This window comes from Corvus kubaryi, unplaced genomic scaffold (genome assembly GCF_017639235.1).
Source record: "Corvus kubaryi isolate FWS band 111438036 unplaced genomic scaffold, C.kubaryi_AGA036_p1.0 37398, whole genome shotgun sequence".
In the NCBI taxonomy this organism is placed as follows: Eukaryota; Metazoa; Chordata; class Aves; order Passeriformes; family Corvidae; genus Corvus; species Corvus kubaryi.
Genome location: NW_024581137.1, coordinates 28668591 through 28680669, shown reverse-complemented (window position 1 = coordinate 28680669; position 12079 = coordinate 28668591). Strand labels below are relative to the sequence as shown.

Genomic DNA, 12079 nt, shown 5'->3' with positions numbered 1-12079 from the left:
ACTTTCGGCTGAGGTTCTGGGACTATAAGGATAGAAAAAAGAAAAACAGAAAGAAAGGGGTCTGAGAAGCAATCCTACTCCATGGAGTGAGCGAATGCCAAGGTTTCTAATGGCTTCACAGGGTTTTAACCTTTGTCATGTCAGCAAAAGTGACCACCTGTTGACAAAACAGAGGAGAAAATCTTCCTTTCTACTCTGTTACAGTCTTTTCACACCTGCCTATTTCCCTGAAGTGTTTGCCTACAGCCGGCAGCAGTTATGACAAAAAAAGATGGATCCTTAGTGGGATCTCATGTAACAATTCCTGAATTTCTAAGCCATTTGTGAAAACTTATATGCAAATCATTGCTACTTTCCAGGGAGCTCTGGGAGCTGAGTTCTTTGTAGAAACTTGACTCACAGTTGCTCAGCACATTTGGTACTGAGTAGTAAGAACATCGCTTTTCACTATCAGTGCTGTGGGAAAATTTAAATTCTATTTGTGTAGGGTCATAAAATGCATGTTCTAACATCCTCTTCTATATTCAATATAATAGAAAAACTTTGTCTTTTATAAGCCTTTGCATGTGAAGCTGTCTTGCCTCTCAGGGAGAACTGACAGGTTGCCTGCCATCACCTAATCTCCAGCAAAGTCAGTAGCCTGCACTGTCAGCAAGAAAACATCTGTTGAATGGATTTATTGAGTGGGTCATAGGTACAATTTGGGGGTGTGGGTCCCCACTGTTTATTACAGCCCTGACCTAATGAACTTAATTTGTTGACATGTTTCCCTCACTGTTTCACTTGATCCCATCTCACATTTCTTTCTACTGTGCTGTTTTCTTGGAAACAGGAGTTCCTGGCACATCGGCATGTCCACCAGTTGCAAATCTACCAGGCTCAGATGGCTACAGTTGGCATGGCAGGATCAGATAAACATCGACCACTTTCCAGGACCCCATCTTCCCCCACTGACTCCACATTACCTCACCCAGACACGGACCAGCCCAGCCAGCATGTCTACACAACTGGTAGGATTCCCTAAAGACTGCTTTTAATAGGCAGGGCAAATGCATTTGTTCATGTGGGATCAACAGACTTAAATGCCTCAAATACCTCCTGCAGCAATGCATTCAGTTTTAGCCCTAGTGCTCCTCGGTTTTATGATGCTATATTGGCACCAACTCAACCAGTGCAGCTGATAAATCACAGGGTTAATATTCACACAGCCATAAATTATTATCATTGACTGGCCCTGGCATTACATAAACAGGTGCATTTTTGGTGCCTTTAAGTAATTTTTCTTTCATTTCCCTATTCTCTGGTTCTTTTCTCTGTGTGCCTGTTTTGTAAAGAGACCACCAATAAGTTGAGGACAACCAGTAAGGAGGAAAACTGCAATGTAATTCTCAATGTCTTCATTTGACAAGTCAGTCTCTGCTTCAAGGTCACTTTCTCTACAGAAAGAGCAAAGCTGTAGGCATGACTAAGTGATGTTGGCTACAACTTCTGTGTCATTCAACAGTTTCGTGGAGTCTACAGAGGCAGGTTTTGTGCTCAGGTCCTGGGCATTCCAGTCGCTCAGGGAGCACGGGCTGTCCAAAGCAAAGTTATTAGAACCTCAAAAATTTTCAGCCAAAGGAAGGAAAATGACCACAGAAACTTCATTTCTTATTACGTGTAATCTAACTTTGCATGAGGGTCCATCTTTTTAAAAGCCTGAATCTCAGTATAACATTAGAGCATGGTCAGAAGCGAAGATTTACCTTGTGCACCAAGAAAAAAAAAAGGGGGGAGGGGGGAAATAAATACTTGCAGTTACGGTTTATGAAGGTTTATGCCAAAAGTATTATTTCCTTCAGTTGGCAGAAGTTTGCATCTTTTCAGGCCATGACCATTGACTGATGTAGGATGAAATATTTAATGGGCACTGTGTGGGACTGTCTGAAACAGTGTGCTCTCCCATATTTCCAACTAGAATGTGAACTTGGAAAGCAAAAATGTATTATTATTTGTTGGGTAACAAACATTTGCATTGTACAGAAACAAACACACTAATTCACTTTCCATGAGTTTCTGCAAAAAGAACAGCTGCGTATAGACAGGATTCTTAAACTAGACCACAGTTTTTCTAGTTGTGTTCATAGAGTCCCCAGAACATTGTAAGCTCATTCTAAGATTCACAGAGCACACCAAAAGTGAGCTCACTGTGTGTAGCCTTCACTGTCCCATTCAAAAATCTGCAGTTCCACTGAAAAAGTTGAATGGAGTTATGAATGTAAAAGCTGCTGCTTCAGCCTGATTGCTAAGGTTTACTGACACCTTCTTTTACAATCCCCAGTAAGGGGAGTAGGGTCGAGGGGGTTACATAGATCTGTGGACTTCTGGCATCAGTGGAACTAATCAAGAAAGAAAGTGTGAAGCTAAGATGGAAAAATAAGAGAAGGAATGAAATTTTGTAGGACAAACACTGAATGGGACTGTGATGGGAATGGGACATCCCTGGCATAAAGGGCTCAAGAAAGAAAGACACAAAGAAACCTGATCAGTTCAGTAATGGAAATGCCAACAGCCAAATTAGGCAGAGAGTTGAATCTTACCCTTTTACTAAAGCATTGCTCCATGAACAACACCAGTGGAAAGAGAGAGAGAGAGAGAGAGAAAGCTAGAAAGAAAGAGAGAAAGAGAGAGGGAAAGAAAAAGAAAGAAAGAATGAAAGAATGAAAGAACGAAAGAAAGAAAGAAAGAGGAAAAAAACCCAACTTATTGCAAGTGAGATTCTCAGTCCTTCACTGAATTCCTTTTTCAAAATATGAAACATCTTTTCTTGAATCCTTGTTTCTTGTTTTATTGAATCTTTTTTTCCCCTCCACTGCTCTTTCAATATAATAATCTCTACTCATTACTGGAAAAAAAAAATCCTCCTATTTTCATCTGCCCTACAACTTTATGCTTCTGCTTCTCCACTTCTGCTCTGCACCCTCAGCTCTTTTATATCCTCTAGGTACCAGCTGGAGACAATGTGGTGCTGTACCTGTTTGCAAGCTGTACCTATGCTAATAGCCAGAACCCCCTGGCTGATAGACCAGGTCCCACATGCAAAATGAACTCTGCACTCACAGTTAAGCCTTTCTGCTTAAAGAAATCTCTTTCCCTGACATGTGTCTAGGCTTACAAACTTACATATATAACCTTTATCACTCCAGTTTTTGAGTACATCAAAAATAGAGCTATTTTTTATGTTATGAGATTGACACCTTTGGAGTGACAATGAACAGAGACTTTGCAACATCAACAGTTCTAATACAGTTTCTGTGAAATAAAAAAAAAATCAATCTGTGTATTATTAACATATGGGATGTTATGGTATGGAATGGCTTTATCTGTGCATACTATTTCCTGGATCTGGATGGTGCCCTAGCATTTATTCATCCATCAGTGGAAAGAAAGAAATTCAGACCCAGTTTTTATTTATTCTTATACGGCCCTTAGAAAATCCTTTAGGATGAAAGTCCTGAGGAACACGGTCTGATCAGAGTGCTGACCTGTTCTGAGCAGAGTTGGACTACAACCCTCTGGAGGTCCCTGGCAACCTGACCTATCCTATAGTTCTATGATTTTCTCCCTTAAGAGAGCACAAGATGCAATCAGCCATTGTCCACAGCAGTTGCAACACTACCATTTGTAAAAGCATGGAAGGAAGGAATGGATGTGTGGAATAGGAGAAAATCTAGTCCACCATATAGCAAGGGCAAATTCATTCTAGAAATTAATGTAATAACATGTCTCTGCCTTGATTTATTATTTACTGTTAGGTTTGGGTTTTTTTCCTATTTAAAGACAATATATTCTTGGAAGACAAAAAAGTTAGAAGGAAAACTGTTGCAGCAGATTATTATAGGGGCATCAAAATGAGCCTCTATTTTTGTGAGTCATGAGAAAAACGCTTTTAGCCAAATATCTGAAGGGAATCAGAATGGTGATTGTTGTGAGAGTTAAACAATATATACACAGTATATGCACAAGATAATGAGTTAAAGGTGAAAAAATATAAAGTCTACTTAATTTTCATTTCGGCAGTTTACAGAATATTTGACATTATTTAGTTCAGATTTTTTGTTGGAATAATTTATTAGATATTCTTCCCTTGGGTTTTCCTATTGGTACTGTTGTTCTCCAGGGCAATTAATCTTCTTCAAAGCATGCTGCTAGCCAGTGATTTTTAGGTCTCTTGCTCTCCCCTCTGTTAAAAATATTATTAAAAGAAACTGACTTGAATAAAGTATTTTGGAAATGAATGAGTGCTAGGGAGTCCCCACCAGGAAAATCTTGGTTTTTACTGACTTAATGTGAATTCAGTTTCTTTTGTCCTGTGTCCCCTATCATTGTATGGTTCAGTGGTGGCACCATTCCCATCTGTCTTCAGGGCTACATTCTGACCTCAGTAATATTGGTGTAAATCCAGAATAAATCCACCAGTCTCAGTGGAGCTGCTCAGATTTACACAAGGAATCTGAGAGCAGAATCTGGCTGTAGGCATTTGTTCTGGAGAGACAGAATAACCATCTTTTATTAATATTTCACAGCAGTCTGCAATTGAAAACAGTTGTCTCCCTCTCTTCTTTTTTTTTTTTTTTTTTTTTTTTTTGTGGGGGTGGGGAGATATTGGCTGAGTCCTGTTAGGGAAATCCTACGGGCTATTTTTAGCAGTAATCTCTACTGCTGCATTCTGGTATTGTACCAAGCACATGTGCTGTATGACCAGCAGCCACACATCTGAATCACTTGCACATCCTAAATCAATTTAAATGCCTGCAATAAATGAAAACATATATTTCAGTCTTTTCTTGAGTCAATTATTCCTTCTAGAAACAAATTTTACACTCAGTGGTGTGAATATCTTGGTATTTAAAAGTTTGGAGCAGATGCTTCTGCCATGCAATACTGACCTGACCTTATTAAACTGATTTTTGATTCAGAAAAAATAACTTGATACAATAAATGCAAAAAAAATTAAATTTCTAGTTATATTCTATTTCTGGAAAAGTGCTAAGAAAAGGAGGTTTATGTCAACCAGAGGAGGCATCCTGAATACAGAGTTTCAGTGTTTCACTTCAAAATTGGATGCAACCTTGATACAAGTAAGCAAAATGTGTCATTATTGCACCTGATCCTGTATAACAGAAACATAGTCATATCTATATATATTATTTCTATTACCTGCTATTTGGACTATTCAAATACTAAGAATAAAAAATTAGTTGAAAGAATGGCAGGTAGAAGATACTTTCAACTTTCAGCTAATTTTTCTTAACATTTAACAAGTGTTTCTATCCAAATCCATTCGATATAACAGCCTATTCTGCCTGAAAGTTTCTGAAAATCCCGATGCCTGTACATTTAGCACCTAAACACCCTCCCTGTTGGTCACGGGGATGGGAGGAAATGTTTTCTTATCTGTTGGTATAATGGCCACTGCCAAACTGGACAAGCTGAGTAGGCAAAAGACTGTAGAAGTTAAAACTGTGAGTGCCAAGAAAAGGATAGTGAGGTATGTGAGCATGCACTAATTTGTGTGCATACTTCCAAATAACTTACAAGACCTGATGATAGAGCAGCAAGGAACTGCAGAGAAAGGAAATTATTAACTGCTTTGACAATGCCAGCAGATATTTTAAGCTGCATTAGCTTATTAGCTCCAGGTTTTCACTGGTTCTTTTTTTCTTTAAAAGAAAACAGAACAAGAAAGTAAATACAAAAATGTATTGCTAATGAACTATTATGTTTGCTAGATAATTATTGAGCATAAACTTAGCCATACTGCACTTAGATATTATATTTGCGTTCTCTGTATGCTTAAGTGTATTATCATTTTGGCTTAAATAGCAAGATCCCAAAGGATCAGTTCTAAAGTGCATGAGCTAAGAAATATGGCAGCATAAATATTTCTAGAGCAGCATAACTTCTGGCTGGCTTCTAACTGAATTATCTCAGAACCTTAACTTTGAATCACCCACGATGTATACAGGCTCTTATCTAGCAGAGCTTTTAAAGACTTTATTGATGTTAAATACCCATTACAGGACTTTGCTGAGTAAGGGTAGTATTGAGTATTTTGTTGAATCTGGACTTTAATTTTGTATTTTCTTAACTGGTTGACTTTTCAGTAGCAGGCTAACACAATTTTCCCAGAATTGTGTTGGCATCCCCAGTAGTGGTGGCACATAAGAAAGATGTTTTGAGTGCCAAGTATTGCAGCGTGGAGAAATTGTTAATTTGAGTCCTTTTCAACTGTAAGGGAAAGAAAAAGCCAAATATTTCCCAAATGAAAATGGTCCACATAGGGGTAAAGGACAGTAATTTTTGTTCCAGACATGTCTACGGGAAATGCAAAGAACAAGTAAATACAGAAAATAATTTTTCAGTGTTTCAGACTTGGTTTGAAAGCCTTGAAAATTGAATTTAGCTTGAGCCTACTCACTAAAATTTCTCTTTTGCTCCCAATACACAGCTACAGAGCAATGTGATATTGATAGTTGTTTCATATAAAGCTGTTCTGTCCTTGCATAAATGACCATAGAAAATTCAAAAGGTACCTTGCACTGCAGTCAAACAGGATTTGATCCCAATTGAGTAGCGGGTGGAACTTTTCTTTTTAATGAAAAAGGACTCTGGCTGCCACTGTTTCAACTCTCTGAAACATTCGTTTGATATGCTTTGAGATCTGGAATTAATATAGTATTAGTTAAGCAGTACAACTGCAGAATGGCATTGCCATTTCATAATTTATTTTAAAAGGTTTCTCTAAATTATATTCTTAACACTGCTATACATAATATTCTCTTGTTGTATATAGGTTAAAAGGTTTAACTAACCTTACCCACTAGAGAAAACAAGTGATTCAGTAATACGACTGGTTCTTTTTCTAGCCATAAAAGCTTTAACAAGCTACCACCCAATTCCCCTTCTTCTCTACAGTTAATTGTATTTATTAATATAATTTCTTGAGAATTAATTTTTGCTTTATTGGTATCACAAGATTCACCTCATAAATCAAAATTCAGAGTCTCACAAAGGAAAGAAAAATTTAGGTCCAGAGAAGGGCAACAAAGCTGGTGAAGGGTCTAGAGAGTGACTCCTATAAGGAGCAGCTGAGTGAGCTGGGGGTGTTTAACCTGGAGCAAAGGAGGCTCAGGGGCCACCTTATTGCTCTCTACAACTCCTGAGAGGAGGCTGTAACCAGGTGAGGTCAGTCTCTTCTCCCAGACAACCAGCAACAGGACATGAGGACATGGCCTCAGGCTGTCTCAGGGGAGGTTCAGGTTCAGGCTGGACATCAGGAAGAACTTCCTGACAGGAAGGGTTGTCAGGCATTGGAATGGGCTTCCCAGGGAGGTGGTGGAGTCACCATCCCTGGAGTCTTCAAGAAACAGCTATTCATGGTAATCAGTGGCCTGGTCTAGTTGACAAGGTGGAGATAGGTCAAAGATTGGACTCAATGATCTCTGAGGTCTTTTCCAACCTAAATGATTCTGTTATTCTGGGATTTTCAACTTGCTCTAATTGTCAAATAAAATCCAGTTTTGCTAAAATATGCCTTACAGGGAGCAGTATAACTTGCTTTTGTTTCATTTGTTTCTTATTGTGCTTTGTGCTGAAGGTGTTGTGTATGACAGTCTGATGCTGAAGCACCAGTGTATGTGTGGGAACTATGCTAATCACCCCGAACACGCTGGAAGAATCCAAAGCATCTGGTCGAGGCTGCAAGAAACTGGGTTGCTAAACAAGTGCGAGGTAATTAAAAATTAAGACCAGATACTTGACTTGTTAAAGTAAACAGCAAATTTATTAACTCCTAAACCCATCTTACTTCTACAATAAGAGAGTAATTTGTTTTAGGAATTATTTGGTCTTAACTGATAATATTAAAATAACGCATTATAGGAAAGCACACTTCCCAACCAGAAAATAAAGAATTTACACAGTGTCATGCATCCACATACATCAGAATATAAAACCCAGACAAAGCAAAAGTTCAGCAAAAATTAGCTAATGTTTTGCAGGATCCCAAAATTTCCAGGGCTGTTATGTTCGGTTTAATTACTTTTCCTTATATCCTTATGTTTTTACAAACCCAAAGGAACTGGTTCAATAGATCCCTTTGAATAGCTATTAGTGATTGTCCCTGAAGACCTTCTGCAGGTAGCTCAGTGTACTGGGCAGTGAGATATGGCAAGCACTGTAAATGGATTTGTTGTATACACTCATCTAACTAGATGGCAGCACTCTAACAGGCTAATTCTTTTTTTAAGCTTAGATAATTTTTCTAGTGTTCAAGAAGACTTTGTTTCAGCAAGGCCCTAAAGGCCACATATCACGAGTGGTTTCACTGGGGGATCACATACTTCAAGATTAAGTTAAACATGCAGCTGAGTGCTTTACTAAAATAAAGCCTAGTTACCTTCTTGACTCAGGACTCCATACTATAAAGAAAAGGCAAAAGAGAGAAAATAAGTAAAATGCAGTGTGCTGCTATGTACTGCTTTCTTCAGTAACAAACAGCTATTGTGTGGCTCTGTAAAAAGTGTGAAATGAAAAAGTGGTATAGGTTAGTTTGAGATGGATGCAGTGTAAGAGTTTCCTGGAAGATTTAGAGTTTCCTCTTGCAATTCTACAATTTCAAAACCTGAAATACAGCCTATTAGGTCTTGCATAATCTAGTGAGGGGGGAGAGAGGAAAAAAAATCACTTCATGTTGAACTGCATTCAGCTAATTTTGACTCCAATTGTGTGCTTTGAAATGAGGCTGGAATGTGAAATAAGCTGTCAAAATGTAAACTCTGATGATAAAATTAAGGAGTCTCAGTGTGAAGCTGGTGCATAGATCTGGTGTTTATCTAGATCCTTTTATGTAGCTAGAGACAGAATTATATTTGGTGATGTAATCTGTCTTTTGTTTCCCTAAATTATCTAGCACTTGCCTGACATCAAACAAGTGCTTAAAACTGCTCACTTTCCAAAATAAGAAAGGCTACAGTGATACACTTAATTGGTGCTCTGTTTCTTTAGAAAGTCATTCAGCTGAATAGATAACTTTTGTCACTAAAGGAATGGTTATTGCACCATCCAAGATATAAAAAGCCACCATCAAGCTGCTTTCTGGACTATACCACACAGAGAGTGCATAGTGAAAGCATGGGGAATTGCACTGTCACTTCTGCTGAATTCTGAATGCCCCCTCATGGACATTACCATTTCTTAATATAATTTCTCAACATAATCTCCCACAGTTTTTGTCAGAAGGAGTGGGGAAATCACTGGTCAGGTTTTGCCACATGCATTACCTCATACACCAAGTCTAAAGGGCAGGTTAGCAACAGCAACCTGCAGCAGCCACTTAGGAAATCCTCTGCAGTAACTGTGAACTTTTTTCCCCTCTAACTAAAACAGTAGTCCCACAGGAGGGCTGCAGTCCCACTCTTTGTCTGAGAAGGAGTTTTATGATCAAAACTAGTTCACTCAGAGGTAGCTCAGGTTTTGTTATCTTGTACTGTACGTATCCTTGGGCACAGGCTTCTTTAGGGGGCCCTCCCTATTCTCATAACCTAACAAGAAACCCTTATGAAAATGAGCAACCTGCATCTATATGACCCTTGTTATCTCTAGCAGGGAGCTTTATGTGGTTTCTAAATCCTGTAGTGTGGATTAACTCCTCTCACACAGCTCAGGTCTTTGGCAATAGAGAGATGACTGGCTGAGTGTACAGAGAAGCGGTATCTCTAACAGGGCATGGGATGGTGAAAGTCATACTGGGCTGACACCATGCTCACTTCAGTTCACAGATTAATTAATGTAGACTAACCTAAGCTTAATGTATTGCCTTTATATATACCTGTATATATTACTCATACATACCCATTATTTCTAAAATACAACTTGCTAAAATCAAAACGAGGTTTGAATGTGGTACACAGGCTGTACAAAAGCTACAAAATAAAATGTGTCTGAGCCTGTTCTCTACCCCTGCAGCCAACTGGCATGGAAAGGCCCATGTTCATACTACCAGGAATGCTTCCTGGCCCATGCCAGTGACCAAACCATGTCTGGGAGTTGTTTGGGAGAGTGCTAGTTGCTGCTCAGCCAAACAGTGTGAAGGACCACTTTAGCAATTTAATAGTACAAATGATTGTGTTACTTTGCCTGGGAATGTTTCCTGGCACTGCTTAGTTTACTGCTGCAGACACAGCTAGGATGACTTGCTTTTCCAGACTGTATTTTGTCTTTCTAGTTGTAGATATTTGTGCTCTAGAATTATTCAAACAACAGTTTAGAGGACTTCTGCTAAACAAAAAAATTAGTTATAACTTTCAGATTATTTTTTTAGTCATATTCTTCTTCCAAACAGATAGATTAATTCCCCCATTGGCTTCCTCAAGACAAAGGAGAAGTACATTTAGACTATTGCCAGTCCTGGAGAGCCAGATTTGAGAGACCAGTGCCTGCCCTGAGTTCAGGGTAGGAGAGCAGAGTAATTCACACATATACACATCCACACACACACCCATAGTGAAATTTTTTATAGTCCTGGTATATATGTACTGGAAAAACAAAATTCAGGGACAACACTTTTGTATTAGTTTCAAAGTTTTATACATTTTTGCTGAAATGCCTGTTTGCTGTTTGTTAAAGGCTGACAGATGTAGAACAGACAGTTATCAAATGCAGACCGGGGCAGCTAAAAGATGCAAAGATTGGCATAAAAACATCCATTATCTTTCTTTTTTACAGTTTTCCCTTGGTAAGAAGCAATGCCTATCTGCCCTACCTTTGGGACAATAAAAGGACTGAATTATGTTTTGGTAGGGGTGTCCACTTTCCACTTGTTCTAGGGAGACGAAGTATTCACATAACTCCTTTGGGGCTGTAATTTGTGCACACATGACTGACATTAGGCTACAGTGATCAGCACTGTTTCAGAAAAGAAAAGAAGAATGTAGCCATGGTCCTGCTTTATGCCCCCACCTTTACGTCCTGTAGGGACTGTGGTCCATCAACATTTTTCTTTTTGGCCTAGAATTTGTTCTGAATTTTGGTAGTTTTCTGGATTAGGGGGGCATCTTACACCTCCTGCTGTCAACATCTCATGGACTGAAGGGGACAGAAGGAAAGAATTTAAAGTTGAGTCTGCCAGATCACATAAAATTAAATATTTGAAAACTTCCACTCTTTGAACCTCAATTTGCCACTGAAGATAAAATAACGCAGGAAAAGCAAGTCATTTTTTAAGAAAAAAAAAATCTTCAGTGTTTAACATATCCACGTTAGGCACTGGACGACCAGAACACATGAAGAGAATAAATGCATCTCTATGTGGGTACATGTGTGTCAGAGGCATGCTTGCAATTCCCACGTGGTGGAGAGAGAGCAAGAGATGTGAGTTTACTGACTGGCAAAAGACCTGTTACTGTGAGTAGTTTTGAAAACATGAAAGAATTGAGCAACTACGAGAAATCTCATGAAGTCAGGAAAAAATCTGATGTTGTTTACAAACTTGATAGTCTAAGGAATTCCAAACAAAAACCTGCAGTACAGGCAATGAACACATTACACTGAGAGACCCGAGTGAGAAATATTCCTTAACCTGTGTCACAATTCTTGTTAGTTTAGCAGAGAGAACCAGGCAGCATCACCTTTGTCTTCTTGAATCTCTGTCTGTACATGAGTTTACTCTGCTGAAAGTCTAACCTAAATCTTCAGGTTAATAGAGGTTTTCTGTGTGAAAATTTAATGGTCTCTTTTAAACAGACCAGACTTTGACCTTAAATTCTGTGCAAGGTGAAAACATTTTCCCGTTGTGGAGACAATGGATTTCTAGTTCTAGACTGATTTTTCAAAGCACCCAGGTGCAAGTATTTTGCTCTCCTGAGGTGTATAAATATTTCTGTTGATGAGGGAACTGCACATGTCAGAGGACAAAGCCAACACACAAATTGTCATACACATTCGAAAAGGATGAATTGCCTTCTACTAAGGATGTAGTAGATGGGTGTCATAGGTTAGCAAGCATAGTCCCGGAAGGGACGTCCTTGCTAAGGGGTGC

At 38.8% G+C, this 12079-nt stretch overlaps 1 protein-coding gene across 13 annotated transcripts in view; it reads left to right on the top strand.

Annotated features, from left to right (window-relative positions):
• HDAC9 (histone deacetylase 9) overlaps nt 1-12079 on the top strand; it is a 463926-nt gene that overhangs the window by 313094 nt on the left and 138753 nt on the right. For all 13 annotated transcript variants that reach the window (XM_042044237.1, XM_042044228.1, XM_042044236.1 and 10 more), the window contains 2 exons: nt 833-1010; nt 7640-7773. In XM_042044237.1, coding sequence (XP_041900171.1) covers nt 833-1010; nt 7640-7773 — 312 coding nt within the window. The remainder of the gene's footprint in view (nt 1-832; nt 1011-7639; nt 7774-12079) is intronic.